We start from the raw sequence: 17149 nt of genomic DNA, 5'->3' as shown, positions 1-17149 counted from the left end.
TTGATGTGTCGTATGGGCAACCCTGACTCTCTACTACGCTCTACCACTGCATGCCAGTTACTTTGACGTTTTATATCTAACTCAGGAGGCGGAAAGTCATCTACACTCTCCCTCAAGAACATGCCTGTCAACATGGGGCTGCAATGACAACGAAGGACAGCTGTGTGTGTTGCCATCCACCTCTGCAAGTCCCCTGTAAAGCTGATGAGAGGACGTCTCTGTGCCTTCTTCACAGAACTATTAAAGGCAAGCAGAGTTTTTCCTCTATTGTAATCCCAACAACAATGCACCTAAAACTAGCTTCACTAATAATGAAATTAGACACTCGGTACATTGGAATATTTTATTTTGACTTTACATGCGGTGTTAAAAACCCAAAGAACGTATTATTTACACATCCACAATACAAGTTTACAAGGTATCTATACATGTTAAAGTACTCTATAGTATAGAGCAGCTTCATTTAAGGGTTACTTTTTTTATGCCGTACCATTAAAAAAGATACAATCTGCGTTTACCTTTGCACAAATGGATAAAGCATCTTTTATTATTAAATTAACAGAATAAGGACTAGGTTGAATGTTAGAAATTTCAACATAAATACTGAGAGAACTCACATTACCATCTACAAGGCAGCACAATGTTACAGGAGGTTATCAGGGTTCACATACATTTATCTTTCGGTTTCACACAAGTCTGTATTAATATTTGTAAAGGAATTTGGATCAGTTTGTGTCTTTTGACAACTGAGTACATTTTTAATAGTTATTAATCTGTAGTGTTTTAGTTGCGAGACAGAAGTGTTTAGGAAGAGAGATCATCGATTTTTGGATCCAGAGGTCTCAGGAAATAAATGTCCCTTACAGCCTTACAAGAAAAAAATGACTACTTCTATCCTTTATTCTTTGTTCTGTAACACAGATCCAGTTTTCAGTGACTAACCTTTTCTCCCCTTTGAACACATAATATAAATCTCCACCGTCTCTGAAACCCATTGCAGTTATTTGTCCTGCTAATTCATGAATATTCCTCTGCCATGGTTATTTCTATAGTTATGTTCAATAAACAGTGTGGTAGTGTGTAGCTTGCAAGCTAGAATAGCCATCTGTGTTGAACATCAGCTGCAAGTGGATACTGTAAAACCTACTAAATAGCTTACACAACTTTAGCAGGTGTTCCATTACCCTAGAAACCTCATTTGATTTCACATTATAATGGTTTGATCCTTCGGAGAGCTGGAGTGGAATGTTTATCATGGTAAGGTGATTTAATGCTGCTGTCTTCTTGGACTGTAGGCTGCCTTTAGTTACCATTAATTATTCTTGCTTTTTATCTTTCTTCTTTTTTTTTTTGGGTGCTGTTGAGAGGTTTTACAACTGGCACTCGCGAGATATGTGCTATAGTGAGAACACTTGACAGATTTATTTTTTTTTTTTTAGTACTTTTATCATTTGCATGAATAAGGCACAAAATGCACAGATTCAGGTAAACTCACACATAATATTTACAGAATATTGTCATTACCTGCATGACTTTGGAAAAAAACCCTTACATTACACAACAAAAACAAATTGATTGCACTACTGTTGAGTTTTCACAGACTGCTTCTGCCAGGCCAATTAATGTTTCTTCTTTTTCATTGACAAGAGTCTATCAGTGTGTAGGGCATTATTAAATGCAACAAAAAATGTAACCTTCTCTAGTTACACAGGCCTTTGCCAAGTGAATTGATTATTAGCTGCCCTCAATGAGAAGTACAGGGGCTCGAGTTCACAGTGGCCAGGTACTGGATGGAGGCACTGTGGAAACACAGTAAAACTCCCCTGTTCCAGCCCAAAACACTAGATTTGAAATGCACAGCTCTGAATCAATAGCAGCATAACAGAGTTATGAAGAATTAAACATATCTGCACTCTTTCACTGGGTGACTATTTCATCAAGGCATTATCATTCAGAAGGCTGGCAGAGATGCACCGTTCATCCTTAGCTGTCTCCAAACTGAACCCAATGGGCTGCAGAAGGCAGAGTCATCTGTTTGTTCAGTCATGCTCAATGTAAACAATTCCATAGCATAAAAGATGCAATGGGAATCTAAGTACATCCTAGTGTGTACGGTACACACACACATCCACACACACGCACAGCTTTATATGTGGCACAAACAAAATGCCACACACGTGGAGAGAAAAAAAATAATAATGCTACAGTTGGGCCAGAGACTGAATTCCAGCAAATTGATTATTAACCCAGATATTCATTGAGACATTACCATTTTCTGACGTTTGTGCAAGAGGCAAGGTGAATGCATACATATTAACATGTTCACATTTAATGGGAAGGACCACGCTTAATGGCAGTCTAAAATGGAACCCATTTTTTTCAAGTATTTGCTTACTGATTTTTTTCCCAATAACTTTTTTTAGCTATTTAGAACAGTAAAGTAGCCCCCACCCCATTGTGCTACATGTCTCCTTAGCTCCAAACAAAAGAAATGTAATGACCAGCACTTTCCTTTGTTTTTTGTGTTTGCTCTGAGCAAGTACACAAAGTCTTGCTATAGCTACGTGGCAAGACACAGATGTTGCTGAAGTAAAGACAGTTTCTTTGGCCACTTTGTTCTCTTTAATAACAAGCAAGTCTCTGTCTTATGTGTCTACCACAACATCATCTCACAACCTGTACAGGTCAATGCCACACTCCTTTTTAGCACAGACATGTCCTAGTAACTGTATTTGTTCAGTGGTCTGACTGAAGTTGTCTGAGGAACGAATGAGGGTTTTGGTGGCACGTCAGGTTTTAAGGAGGGTGTCCTCTTTATTCCTGTACGAGGAAGGGTGCCGTTGCTTGTGTAACTGCTTTGCCTGGACAAAGAAGGCTGGAGGTGAACGCTGACAGGCGTCCCTTGCATGTAGTCCATCTTTGTGCCTGCCGTGGGAGGCATGTACCCCCCCGATTAATACTAGGCTGTCTGGATAACAAAACACCATTTGGTGAGTTTAAGTTTTTAGGAAGGGCAGATATTGAATGCCTTTGTGAAGAATTTTTGTGATAACCTCTCTGCCTTTCCAAAGAGGTCATTGGTACTGCAGGAGTTGTGGGAACGTCCACTCGTTTTGTCGGGCTGTTTCTCGGAAGAGTTGATGGAGGAGAGTATAAAGACGCCTCCCTGTTGGGAACCTTAGGTGGAATCTCAGACATATTTCCCATTGGATCCAGCATTAAAGTCTGGTGGGCCACTTGAATATCTCCCATAATTGCTTTGGGATTACTAGTAGTTTCATTTAAGTGTTTCAGAAAATCATTCAGGGTGTTCCTGGAATCAACAGATCTCCTGTGGTCTCTTTTGCTGGATGGTTTTGTAAGCGGATGATCAATATGTTGCATCTTTTTGTCTGCCTTGTGCGCATTAGAATTTGAGAAAGATGTATTGTAATCATGGGTAGCATTGGGAAGAACGATAGCACTAGGAATATGTCCATGACTTAAAGGAGAGTGGGGTGGAGGACTGGAAGGAAAAAACTGAGGGCTTTTTAGTGGGGTTTCCTTTCGTGAAGTGTTGAGGTTGCTATGCGCTTTGTCCGACTGACTTTTCATAGCCTGCAGAGTCTTTTGTTGAAGAACTGGTGTAGATTCAGGAGTTGGAAGCGCAGCTAATTCCGGAGGCTGGCCCCTGTGGTCCATCATCATGGACTTCGTATCACCGTTTGGTGGCAACTCCTTTCTGCTAGTCAACAGGTTTGTGTAAAGTTTGGGTGAATCAATGTTTTGTTGATACTCCTTGACGGGACTATCAAACAGCCCATTCAGTTTAGCAAAGCTCCCACTGGAGTCAGTACAGGACTGAGCCGATTCTGCATCTTTGTGTATTTTTCTGGATTTCCGTACAAATATATCCCGGTAACAGTAAACGGCCACTCCCGCAATAAAGGCTCCCAGGACAAAAGCAGCAAAGACACAAGTGATTAGGACATTCATATGTACCATTTGGTTGGACTCTCCTGATTGTACTTCCCACCTTACACCTGCAAAAGACATGCAGTATATCATAAATCTACATGTACTTCGTACTGATACATTTCAGAAGAAGGTAGCCTCCCTCCGGGAAGTGTCTATTAAGTGTTTGTAAGTACTCTGTGTCTAGTGTTAGTGTAACTCAGTTGGATCCTGCAATCCACAGCACTGGTAAATGCAAATAATTTTTTTAATAAAAGTGACTGTGAGCATTGATCAGTCTAAATGAAGATTGCCCATTTTCTCTGATAATGAGGAATGCTTGTTGAAGCTTCTCTCCTCATATTATATTTGGTTTAGCCTGTCCTCAAATTTCCTTTTAAGGCTCACAAATAGGGGCCTGTATGTTATTAACATTAATGATTTCTGCTGGAAAATTGAGGTTAGAAGGTGCTACTGGGCCAGACAGCAATTAATAACTCATGGATGGATTTCTCTCTCAATTTTCTGCCCAACTCATAAATCAGTATCAAAAGAGACAGGATTATGCAAATGTTGTGTAAAACTGTGTAACATACATACTGCATTGTTATAACCACGTTAATGTAATACAGTGCAAAACTTGTAAACTAACGCATCCATAGGTTGCTGGCCTTGGAGTGGCACACCTTGCATTACGTAAGTGTACAATTTTTGAAGTTCAAGATTATGTCATTCTATTAGAGAACTAATTTTTATTTTCTTTATGTTCATTAATGACTAAATAACTTGTGTAACATAAAACAAACCAACTTGCAAGGTTATTAGAGAATGTTAAAATTTAGAAAACTTTTAGCTTAGACCAAGAAGTTGAATATTTGATTAGTTTTTTTTATTTGTGTATTAACAAGCTCCCTTTGTTTTTTGAGATTTTTAAAGCAACCACAGACATCTTGCAGCTAAGAGAATGTTAGTTTTTAATGAAAGTAATTCTCTTAACTATCCCAAGGGCTGTTAAAATGAAAGAGTACGAGGAAAGGAACAGATTCACTTTTGTTAGAGGCAAGGCCTTTGAACATTGTTAATGTTCAGGGTTATAGGTTTTAATGGCACTGTGCAGAAGAAAGAAAACATGAGTAAAGTTCATTAATAGCTATGACACAAAATGTGATTCAGAACCAAGAGCAAATGATAACAAAAACTTAAAGCAAAACGGAAAATAACTGCAACAAATTAAAATGACAAATGCACTGCCATAATGGCTGATAGGAAACCTGATATGTTTTGGTGAATGGTAATAAAACACAAATGGTTTTTGGTTGGTGAGATTTTCAGGAAATACAGAATTGTGCAAACATGTCTGTCACCTGGCTATTCTGTGTACTGATGAAGACTTGTGTTAAGTTTTGGTTATGGGACTGGAAGCTTCTTGATTCTTTGGTTGACTGCAATAGTCCTACTGAATTAAAGTCTTTGTTGCTGTAACAGCCTAGTCAAAGGTTCACTTAGCTGAAAGAATGGCTACAGAAAGATGAATTACATTCAGAATATGTTTCTTTTTGTGTTCGGCTTAAAACCTGTGTGTGTCTCTTGGTGTACTGAGATCATCTGTAAAATGATGCTCACATCCAGAGAGTAAAAATTCAGCACATCCTTACTCAGATCTGACCCACGTTCTTCGGAAACATGCTGCAGGCAGGCAGTTTGGGATATGCCCCATTTAACGCACGGATCTGTCAGGGAGCTGTGCTTTGTTTTCTGTTCCCCTCCCACCCCCAAACCAAATGAAAAAAAAAAAACCAACCCTCATTAAGCTCTTGTAAGCAACCATTCATGAGGACTAAGTGTCTTATCCAAACTAGACTGGTTTGAAAACAACCACCAGAGGTGCAGGTAAGTCGTGAATGTCATTTTTTTTAATGCATCCAGAACTCCCGCTGATTTTAATGGGAGCTTTGGAGCACCCCAGGAATAAAAAGCTGAGCTTATTATCTGTGTTTCCCATTATAATCTCTAAGCAGCTCTTTGTACACCAGATAAGTAGGTAAGAAAAACATGATTGCACTGTCTGCATATTCACAGGAAATGGGTGTGAAATATAGCCCAACAATCATGGCTGTTACATTTGAGCCTTAGACAATGCTGAGACTATCAGGTTTCCATTCAGCTGCAATGTATTCCCTGGTAAGGCCTTACCCTTTGGGACACCTGATAATGGATCAGAATAATCAGAAGTGTTTGGGTCATCTTGAACTACAAATTTCCGAGAGCCAGTCACTTTAGGTTTCCAGGAACCAATCACTTTAGGTGATATAACTGGGATACTTGCCATTGTGGTAATGGAAGCTGAGGAGAACTCCATGTCTGTGGTGGCAAACAGATTTTTATTAATGTGTATTACAGTCAGGCTTTCCTCACTGTTTCATGGCATATCTAAGCTATAGCTGGAGACAGCATTTAATGGGAGTTACACGTCAGAGCAAAATGTGACCCCCTACACTCTGCCGAAGTACAGAGGGCTGATTAAAATCAATTGGTTCAAAACTTTAAGCATGAAAAAAATACATTAAAACATCAACAGCTGCTAGCCAAAAAGCCAGAGAAGTCAAACATGAAAGCAGTGCAAAAGTTAAAGTAAGCAACTAGTGGAGGTGAAAAGCACAACTTATTCTACTTAATTGCTATATTCTTCACTGGAGACAACATACTTGGCTGCCTTTTAAACATCTTCAAAAAAAAAAAAAGAAGTTACTTGGAAAGATACACACTCATGACAGGTTACACCTGAGAAACCAGATCAGCTCCATTAGTGCTATTATGGTATACTAGGAACTGCTGAACGAGCCATTTCTGCAGGTGGGGATGAAAGGAATGTTTTTAACCCCTATTTTGTAATGGTTCCTAAGGAACAATGTTGCATAGATTGCGGCTCCTCTGTAGTACCTTTGCTGAACAGAAGCACCATAGCCTACATGAAAACGCACATGAGAAGGAAACGCATCAAATTGGGTTTAAAATCCCAAGTCTACTTTGCACATTCAAGTATTTTGTGTTCACTGTCCCAGCAGGTTTAGGCATGAATGTCTATGGCTCGAGATCTGACTAAGGTACCTCAAAAGCACACTCATTCAGAACTTGAAAATAAGGTTAAGTTGTATCTGTGTCCTAAAATACCACTTTCAAAATTCAGTTGATAAACACTCGCGCAAGCAAGGTAGCATTTCCACGTAACACAGTTTTGTTTTGCTTTCCTGAGTCTCTAACTTACATTATAGGTAAATATATCTGGAAAGTATTTGTCTCAAACATTACTTCTTGTCAAGTTACAGAAGTGCAAATATCAGAAACCAAACCACAAAATAACGTTCTTGTTGCGCTCTTTCAAATTTAACATACAAATAGATTATTTTCATATTTGTCAGTCAGAAATGTGCCCTTGGTTTGAAAGCAGACATCCAACTACCAGGAGCAAAGACTGGAAAATAAGGGCTCAGCCTTGTTCCTGTTGAAGTCAACACAGGTTCTGCTTTTGCGTTCAACAGAGGAGCATGGGCCCTGTCTCCCTGAACGCCAGAGGCTGACGGTGAAAACACTATTAGAAAAATCACTGAAGGAGAAAAGGATGTGAAAGTCCATCTGACAACAATGCATAAAGTTTTTTCTAAGCCACCTTTGTCTACACAAGTCCTCATTCAGCTACACAGTTTGTGATGTTAAATTTTTTCCATTAGCATAAACTACTTTTAAAACATTTCAAAAATATAGAAATACACATATTAGAAAATGTGTATTTGTGCAAAAAGCTTGCTGGGACAGAAGGAAGAGAGGAAAGGAAAGGTAAGGAGGAAGATGATGAAATTCTGCCATTCATCTATTAGAGATGACCAATAGGGGCATTCACAAATGCATGGCTGGGGACAAAGAGTAAAGCTTAGTGGACTTTCGTGCAGTGAAGATGTCATCTATGTTAATCAGGCTCTTTAATAAAAGATGTCTCAATAAATAATGAGCTGTTAACATGCGGCTACACAGGGTGAAGTGCTGAGTGGGAAGAGTCTGACTATCTTTACCATCAGTGGGAACATGAGTAAAAGCACAAAAATGGAGGATTGCCAACTGTGCAAAAGGAAGGAAAAAAGGGCTGAAAATGCTGAACTGAAGGAAAGTAAAGGTCATTAATTCAAAAAAATTAAAAAAAACTAACCAGATGTTGGGTCGCCAAATATTTTGTAATCTGGTGTAGCTGTAGTAGGCAAAATTTCTAAAAGAATTAAAGGAACAAGTAATCAGTAAAAAGTAAGAAAAAAGAAAGCAAAAGATCTCAAACCTGAGTAATGGAAAATAAAAACTAAAATATTACTGGTTACAAAAAATAAATTCTTCAATACTTTGCTGTAGACCCCAAATAGTTGTAAACTGGTGAAGGAAAGACAAAACTCTGCCACCCAGGACTAAAAAGCTCAGCTTTGTGAACATTCACAGTAACACCAGGTGATGTGTTCATCATGTTACTGAAAAGCTCATCATAAATTTAACATCCATAGTGAAGTGTGGCCACAGACTACTGTTGGGATATTATAAACTAGCAGCAGTGACTGTGCCTTACCATGGCAGTCCCCAAGCTGCGCTGTGTTGCCGTATTCAACATCTTGTACGTATCCTCCGGTGCTGTGGTTGTATGAAACAAACAAAGAGAACCTGCAATTAACAGTATTAGTAGGGAAACAAATGGTGATTTTTTTTTTCCTGGAAGCAGCAAATGGAAACATATACGAGAGCTAGTGTATGGCCCAAAAAATTGTTTTACAAAATGCACAAGTTAGCTATAACTAGGCTTTAAAACTCTATATATGTGCTTATGCCAGGAAATAGAAAAAAAATCCCTTTTTTCAGCAACTTCATCATGTCTTCTACATTGGGCGTGCTCTTGGTTTCAGATACAACCGTCCAATTATACTAGTTAAAGTTTGCACTGGCCTGCTACAAAGGCCTCTTTTTAAGATACAGCTGCTAATGCACTGTATATTACAGACTTGATTTGTGCAAAATGCCTTTGGTATGCATATATATCACCCAAGCTCCAGCGTGGAGGAAAAATCTTACTCTTTTCCCACTGTGAATCCTGTGCTTTCATATTTGCAATTGACTGTGCCCTGGCCGTGAGCATGCCTCAGAGGGGATACTGTGTACTGTCCTCTCTGAGCTGCTCAGGTTTGCAGGCAGCAATTTCTTGCCTTCCTGCTTCCAACTGCTCTTCCTACAGGTCTGCTTGTCCTCCCACACACATGTAAAACTCCCACTGAAAGCAAGTCTTCACCTAGAGATCGCAGAATTAGGTCAGACTTTAGCACTCTGTTCTCTTACATATACAGTACACTGAAAAAACATCTTAAAAAAATGGAGATTTATTAATTGAGTGCAAGGGAACAGGCATAGGATATGAGCTCATGTGGTCTATAAAGCATATGTAGAGATGCTGGGCTAATTTGAAAAGGAGTACTTACAGCATGCCTGGTGTCACTCTTCCACATGCCTCGTGGTCTAACCAGCCACAGTATGGGTCCCGTGAAGCCATACATGCCCTTGCAAGAGAAAAACCCCAAGAAATCATGCATTTTTTACTTCCTTCCCAAGAGATGTTGGTGCCCTTCCTTTAAGGGGGAGTTCAGGAACGTGGCCGTACTTTTTACATGACCCGTGACGCTCACACCGACTCAGAGGAATTCTGATGACGCAGCTGGAGAATGCCACGAACAGAGCATGGTGGTCTCTATCCAGCTGAAGGGAAATGACTCTTCTGTCCTCCTCGCTCTCAGCATTACACCTGTTCAGCAAAAATAATAGGAGGCCATTATTTTAGTAACTGTAGTACTTTGTGCAGTGCTTACAGGGCAAACATTTTATTTATTTATTGTCTGTGTAGATACTGAAAAGAGACTTTTTACATTTCTACATGTAACTTACTAGTCTCTGCTGAGTGATTTCTAAACAAACCTATGGGTTATCAAATGCCAGCTTCTGGCTCTTATTTACAGCTAGGTGACAAGTTCACTGAACTAAGTAGGAAAAAAATCCAAATCCACTTTCTTCGTTCTCTCGGTCAGCATAAATATCTCGACAGAGCAGAACAGGAGTCCTGTATTGGACGCCTGTAGAGTCTAATTGGAACGCTTCCATTCTCAAATTCTTTGCGCCAGAACAAGCAAGTTTAAAATTATTAGATGTAGTTTATACATTATTGGTCACTCTTGAGAAACCCTCAAGATAAGCTCACATCACTTCTTTTTAACAGCAGCAGATAGTTCTGATGTTTCATACTCAGGAAGAAGTGTATCTATTTGCGGAAGAATTAGACTGTATCACTGATGTCACTGGAGTGGAATTAGGTTGTTCACTCAACCCATGCAAAACGGCAAGTGACCAAGTATTTTCAGGTTATTCAACACAAGGAACACTGTGAAATGACAAACAAGTGGTAATGTTGGTGATAATGAGTTGGTTTTTGTTTACCATAATTTTTTTAGCTAGGTACCAAGGACTAGATGAAGAGCTTAGGTGTTCTGGTAATACTTACTTTGCATGATTATATGCTTCAATCTCTTCCAGTAATACGCTGTCATTCAAAGAAAAAGGCCTGGTCTTTGCCAAGATTTTAAGTACTACTCCTGCTTCGGAGCCAACAAATATGACTGTGTAGTTCTGGTAGGGTCCAGCAGCGTGGTCTACAGCAATTGCTGTCAATCTGTATCTATCAAGACCAAAAGGCATATCATTAACAGCGCATTTTCTTGTTTTCCTTTTCACATGCGTTATTTTTGAACGGTGTCATACCTGACACGTGTTTTGGTAAACCAGGGCTCCTCAATGACTGAGGGAACAGCTGAATCCATCAAAGGATGAGATTTGATGAAGGAGAGTGTTTCGTCTGGGAAATCAATGGAGGTTTTGTAAGCCTCTGCTAGGCCGTGTTTTGCACAGCAGCCAGGTCTGAAAGGAGAACAACATTGTTTTCCTCTTGGTATTTTAGTTAATGAGAGAAGGCAGCCTGCTAATGAGCATCCTTATGGCTGAGGTGTAAAGCTCTGCCTTGGTTTGTACCCGACAAGGCACTCAAGAGTGCAGCTGATTTAAGGTAGCTCTTTACAAGGAGAATATTATGGCATCATGAGTAAGAACCTTTTACCTTGGCTTTGGTACTTTGTCTTCAGGTACAGCTGTCCAAACAGAGTCAGGAGTCTTTTGTTCTTTAAATCTCCCTTTGAAGACTTTCTCAATGTCATCCATGCTGAAAGCACACACTGCTGAACCCGGGATGCTGTAAAATCAGAAAAATAGTTGCAAGAACTCAGACTACAATGGCACCAGTCTCAGTGTAAGAGAGAACCAGAGAACTACCTTTGATGTAAGGTTGCTCATCTCTCACCTGTTAAGCTGTGTGGTGAATACACCGACAACCGTGGGGACCCCATTGATTTCTATTATGTCTGTGATAGACTGCAGAACATCAAAGTAGAAGAATGAATCCCCGGGAACTGAGCAGTTGAGCCGAGCTTTCAGAAAGGATGTCCAATGTTTCTCCAGGACTCTTTGGGATCCTCCCATGTCATTTTTGCATATGCGTGCCACACGGGAATACACAGCCTGTGAAGGGGAAAAAAAGAAAAAAAAGAAAAAGGGAGAAAGGCTTGAGAGATGCAAGGAAAACAGTGCTTGTTTCTGAGCTGTTAATAAAACACCAAAGATAATTTTGTTAAGAGGAAGCTGCCATTTATCTGCACAGAAAGGATGAAAGCAAATGGTGTTTAGCTTGTAGTGCACACACATCTTAATGTATCACCAAGCAAATGCAATTCTGCAGCTTGTCCCCACCCTTTTTTCCCTTCAAAATCATATTGTTAGTAAGATTTAAAGACTTTAATTAACCATGTGTAAAGGATTTAATAATTTATTACAGAATATCCTTCCATTGTGAGGCATGAGTATTATACCCTGTACTGGCATGACTGAATTATTCAATATCCAGGGACATTAGAGAAACTTCTTTGAAACTCTTTTGTGTTGTTTTCTTTTGTTTCTTTAATAAGCACGAAAAAACCTTCAGATTTTCCATTACTTGCCACAAGTGTTAAGGCAACAGCAACAGTAAGGCCACAGCAATACTAAAAGATACCTGTAGTGAGCTTGCCTAACAGCAAGGCATAGAGAACAGAAACAACTTTTTGGTTGAAGAATGCACTGTTCTATTTCTCTTCCCACCCCCCCCCCCCCCCCCCCCCCGTAAATTATAATGATGGGAAAACTGTGCAAACTTTGTACTAGTTCCTACTTCATATTGTAAACTGTGCTTCTTACTGATGCTGTTGTAGGAGATGTTCTCATTCCACTACGACTCACGGCTACCTGACAGCTCACTGTGACGATACCTACCTTGCCTAAATTATTGTGCTCTACAGCAATTTCTCGGAAGAAGAAATAAACGTAGTTCCCGTATTCTGTGGCATGGAGGAAGTGCGGTTCTGTAAGAAAGAGCAAGGAGAAGGTTACTTCAAAGAGCTACTCAATCGGCATACGACACCGACTACGCTGTGTGACTCGGTGGCGTCTCCACAGGTCCATACCAGCTAACATGAGCTGCAGTCTTCCAGATACTTTAGGATGTCCAAATATGGGGGCACTGGAGCTGACATGAACTTGAAGTCTTTAATGTTGGCTAATGGACTGTAAAAAGGCCTCACAGAAACTGCATTCCAGCTAAGGTATTTTGTTACTGCAGATTCATTCATTGATATATTTAACAGAAATTTACTTTATTTGTATTAAACTGCTTTTTTGTTGTAATCATACTATATTGAAAGCCGCATATATGCTGACATTGTAGCGTATGTGTAAAGCACGCTGGCTGTGAATTACCTGACCCTCTGTGCCACTGAAATTACATTTGCCATGTGTATGGGAAAATACTCCCCCAAATTACCTTTTATCCATTTGGAGTCATACTTTATTGTTCTTAGGGCAGATCCATCCCCCATGCTGCGATAAATAACAGCATCACTTGCCAGGAAATCTGCTACTGTTGCCGAATACAATTTTCCATCTAAAATGGAAGTAGAAAACGTGGTATTAAGAGGCCTTTAATAATCTACAGAATTCTGACTAGCCTGTATTTTTCCCCATTTCTTTATTGCCACTCTTCCCCAAATTGCTGTAACCTATTTATTAACAGGTCAGCTTCTAATCCTTTGGAGGCCCTTTAAAAAAATTTAAGAGCAGGGGCACCATGACACCTTTAGCTTTCCTGTGCTTGCTTTAAAAGCTCTCTGGCTCCTTTGGTGTCATTAATCATTTAGACTCATTACAAGCAAAAGTTCTTACCAGCAAAGAGGGCGACATTGGTTTGTCTGGCATCAAATGGGCATCTTGCCAAACCACTAATTTCCTCCCCATCATACTCTAAGGTATTCAGCTAGAGAAGAAAAATAAATGGGTGATAGTGTCATTTCTATTTTGTACATTGGCACAAAAGCATAACATTGTCTTTCCACAAAACTTAATTCAGCACATTGGCTTCTGTCTGTTTTTATTTCACCTTGAAGCACTCTCCAATCACACTGGATGTATTTGCTACAGCATAATCAGTGCAAGCAAAACCAGCAATAGATTAATGACATTTTCAATATCCTTACCCGATAGTATCTGCACATAGGGTTAAATGCATTTGTTCCACAGACAAACACCATCTCATCATTTCTTGGAACAAAGACTTTAATGAAGTTATGGCATTCATCCTGAAAAGGGAGTAAGATGTATTAATCATAGACTTCACAAATATAATAAATATTAGTGTTGTTTTTCTATAATGTATGTGCTAAACTTACTTTATGTTTGCCTTTCATAGCACAGTTCTCTCTGTCCTGCTGCCTTGACCTCCATGTTAATTTCTGTTAGACCAGAAAAGAACATTTGATTTCCTTTCCACAAAAAAATCTTAAAAAAAATTAAAACTAAAGAAAGTACCTCTCCCTTGCCAGCACCTGTACCTACTCACCTTGCTTGGAGTAACTTCCGATTTTGGAACTTCACTTAAGTTTACAGTGTAAACTTGGTCCCTGTTTGCAAAGAGTAAAAAGACACAAGTACATGCATTAATTCATTGGCCTTATTTTCGATAAGCTAAATCTATTTTTAGAGTGTTTTGCTAGACCAGAAACTTCTGTGAAATGCTTACGGATCTTCTGTGTTTAATACAAATCGGAGAAGGTTGGTCATGGGCAACATGGGGTGGTTTTGATTTTTATTGGTGTGGTCCTTAGATAGCATCTACAGCGTCCAGCTATCCATCTCTGTCCTTCCATTCTGTTGAAGACTAATCCAGACTGTAAACAGTCAAGTGTGTTATCCTCACTTCCTACATCCCTGATGTGTCAGTCCAAGTTTAAAATGAACAGGAGAGGTTTTTATCAGGGCAGTAATATAAAAGAGGGAAAAGAGTATTTGATCGTCGGTTTTAGCGTAACTACAGTAACTGCAGCCTTCAAATCCAATTTTCATGCACTGGCCATAGATACGGTATATTTCTCTGGGAAGCCCTCCATCAATTCTAATTTTTATCATATTCTGCAGATTTTTCTAAATGAATTTTACACATAAATGCAAAACCAGAAGAGAAAAGAATTTTAATCTAATGAGCTGAGTGAAGGAAAATTACCTGCCAGCGATATAAAGTGTGTCTCGAATTTTCAGCATCAGTTGGAAGTCCAGTCTGTGCTGAGATTCATTGCCTGAAGGGCGTCCTCTAAATACTGGATATTGCCTTGAATCTGCAAGTAAAAATGGGCTACACCATCACTCAGGATTATAGAGCTAAAGAATCAATATATGGCATTGATTAGCTGTATATACTAGGTGTAGAAGGGTTTAAACTAAATTCCTTGAGTAATGTCTTGAATATAAATGAGAAAAAGATGGCTAATGTCAGCAAATGTTCTTTTTCCTGAAGTTATTGCTGTATTTCTGATTGCTTTTTTAAGAAAATGATTAAGTGTTCTATTAAAGACACAAAGCCAGTAAACACATTTCAATTTGAAAGGAAATAGACTTTTTTTTTTAACTTCCCAAGGAAAAAAAAAAAACCAAACCATTAAAACTTTTTCCCTAGTGGTTAGCACCATTTGCAGATTACTTACAGTGGTAGTCAACAACGTTAATAGGGTCCTCATCTTCAGGGAAGCTGACAGCTCGGCACTGGCACAGACTCATTAGCATCACGGAGGCACAAAGCAGAGGAAGCCTCATGGCTGGTGAAAGATGAGTACTACCTTTGTGGCAACACTGTTTAACTACCTGGAAAACCGGAACACGCCAGTGAGATTTCAGCAGCACAGGACAGCAAACGTGACTTCCTACTGCAGAAGAAGGGTTTTTTCGTTTGTATTTGAGCACTGGCAGCAGCGGACTAAATCAGTGCTTATGAAAGGCTCCTGGATGTACATTGATGGAAAACTGCTACGTGACATATCCCTACTGAAAGCTGCTCTGGAACATATTGATGTTTGCTAATTTTTAGCTGGATTTACAGGCATTTCTGAAGAAGCTGATGACTGTCAGCCCATTTAATTCACAGGAATCACAAACAGAACATGCAGGCTGCTGACCTGGCAAGAAAAATTGTCAAACTTGGGATTAGAATTTTAATTAAACTGCAATCTCTTTCCATCCCCTCTATCACTGAATGTCATCCAATAAAAGCCTTTCCCCATAAAATACCTAAATCTTATCCACAAAAAGTCATGACACACACAATCTGTCTGAACATCCATGCCATGTTTTAAAATTATTGCTTGTTTCTAGGCTGTGCCATCATAATACTAAGCCTAACATGCTCATTGCGAAAGACCTTATGTCTAGGACCCGACACTTGATGCTTTGCCTTGTGCAGTGATTTACACATGTGCAAAGTAAATGCAAAAATGCTGCCTCTGCGGTGTGACAGTGCTTGTCACATGCTTTGCAAGGGTGGCAAGAGACTCAAATAGGGCACAACGCTGAACTGGGTTCCCAAGATGCCACTTTCCCCCTAACTGCTATTTGTTACTGTAGAAAGCTAGCAACTTCAGAGACTTTCACGGTGGGGGTTTTGTGTGTGCGCACGCTCTATAGATTACACAGCACATACTAGGATAGCACCACAACGTTATACAACAAAGCTTTTAAGAGGGGAAGGGAAACGTAACTTCTCCAATTAAACCGCAGGGATATTTTAGTGAGCAGAACGTAACTACTCAAATTGCAATTTGGGTAGGATGCAAGAAAACGCATCTCAAAGTGAAATGCGATCCTTAATGACCACAAGTGGTCTGGGCAGGGGTCATATTTCTCATTAGAAACCTGGCAAATGTGTACTATTTCCTCCTCCAACCTTTTGGAGGCATTCATTCAGCCCCGATTCACAGGTCAGAGCTTTGAGTCACCAGCTCAATGCCTTGCAGTTGCTGAAATTGGTTATTAAGCTCTTTGTCTAAACAGAAAAAAAGAAGCCTTTCCATTTTAATGTTTCAAGAATTGCTGTGAGATGTACACATTGCCAGCACAAAGTGCCAGGCCTGATCCAGCAAAGCACATAAGTATCAATCATTTAATAATTTGAAAAGCAATTAAAAAACCCCTTCACAACAACACTTAACCTTTCAGTAATGTTTACTGGGGATGAAAATACTGTATTTGTTAATTGATGCTATGGCTGGCTAGGGGTAGGGCTTCCTCCTTCCATAAGGCTCCTGAGCTCTGTCAGTTCAGGCTGGACTGTGAGGAGACCAACTTGAAGGCTGATAATATTTGGTGATGGGGGTGGGGGTGTGGGTGTTGTCTGAATGCCTGTCCATTACAGACTGACCTGAAAAGAAGCATTTTCCACTGTTAATGATATTTCTGTATCGCAGTCCACCAGTCCAGAACGAATGGGCTGTGCTCTTAGTCAAGATTGATGAGTGCAGTGGTTAATAAACACTAATGATTCCTGGCACTTTCCCTCTGCTCTTCCTTGTCCTGACATGGCCTCTTCAGCTGAAGCATCTTGCGTTAAATTACTAATGAGCAAACTTAAAACAAACTGGAAGTAATAAAGTTAGTCAAATTAGTTCTTCCTTGTGAAAGCACCATTAGAGCAAAGTCCTGCAGCACAGTGGCTCCCAGACACAATAACAAATCATTAATGGTTACACAA

General features: G+C 39.6%; 1 protein-coding gene across 1 annotated transcript; it reads right to left on the bottom strand.

Moving 5' to 3' along the window:
- Positions 1 to 334: 334 nt before the first annotated feature.
- Positions 335 to 16871, bottom strand: SEMA6D (semaphorin 6D). Its single transcript, XM_050903110.1, is given in 20 exon segments — positions 335 to 2952; positions 2955 to 4022; positions 6127 to 6294; positions 8135 to 8191; positions 8537 to 8628; positions 9435 to 9512; positions 9614 to 9754; positions 10505 to 10678; positions 10762 to 10917; positions 11114 to 11245; positions 11354 to 11571; positions 12358 to 12446; positions 12905 to 13024; positions 13303 to 13393; positions 13614 to 13715; positions 13806 to 13868; positions 13976 to 14036; positions 14636 to 14747; positions 15114 to 15270; positions 16820 to 16871. Coding segments are annotated over 19 exon segments (3264 nt in total). The 5' UTR covers positions 15223 to 15270; positions 16820 to 16871; the 3' UTR covers positions 335 to 2719.
- Positions 16872 to 17149: the final 278 nt, after the last annotated feature.

Source organism: Gymnogyps californianus, chromosome 11, assembly GCF_018139145.2.
Source record: "Gymnogyps californianus isolate 813 chromosome 11, ASM1813914v2, whole genome shotgun sequence".
Taxonomy (NCBI): Eukaryota; Metazoa; Chordata; class Aves; order Accipitriformes; family Cathartidae; genus Gymnogyps; species Gymnogyps californianus.
This window is presented reverse-complemented; position numbering and strand designations above follow the sequence as displayed.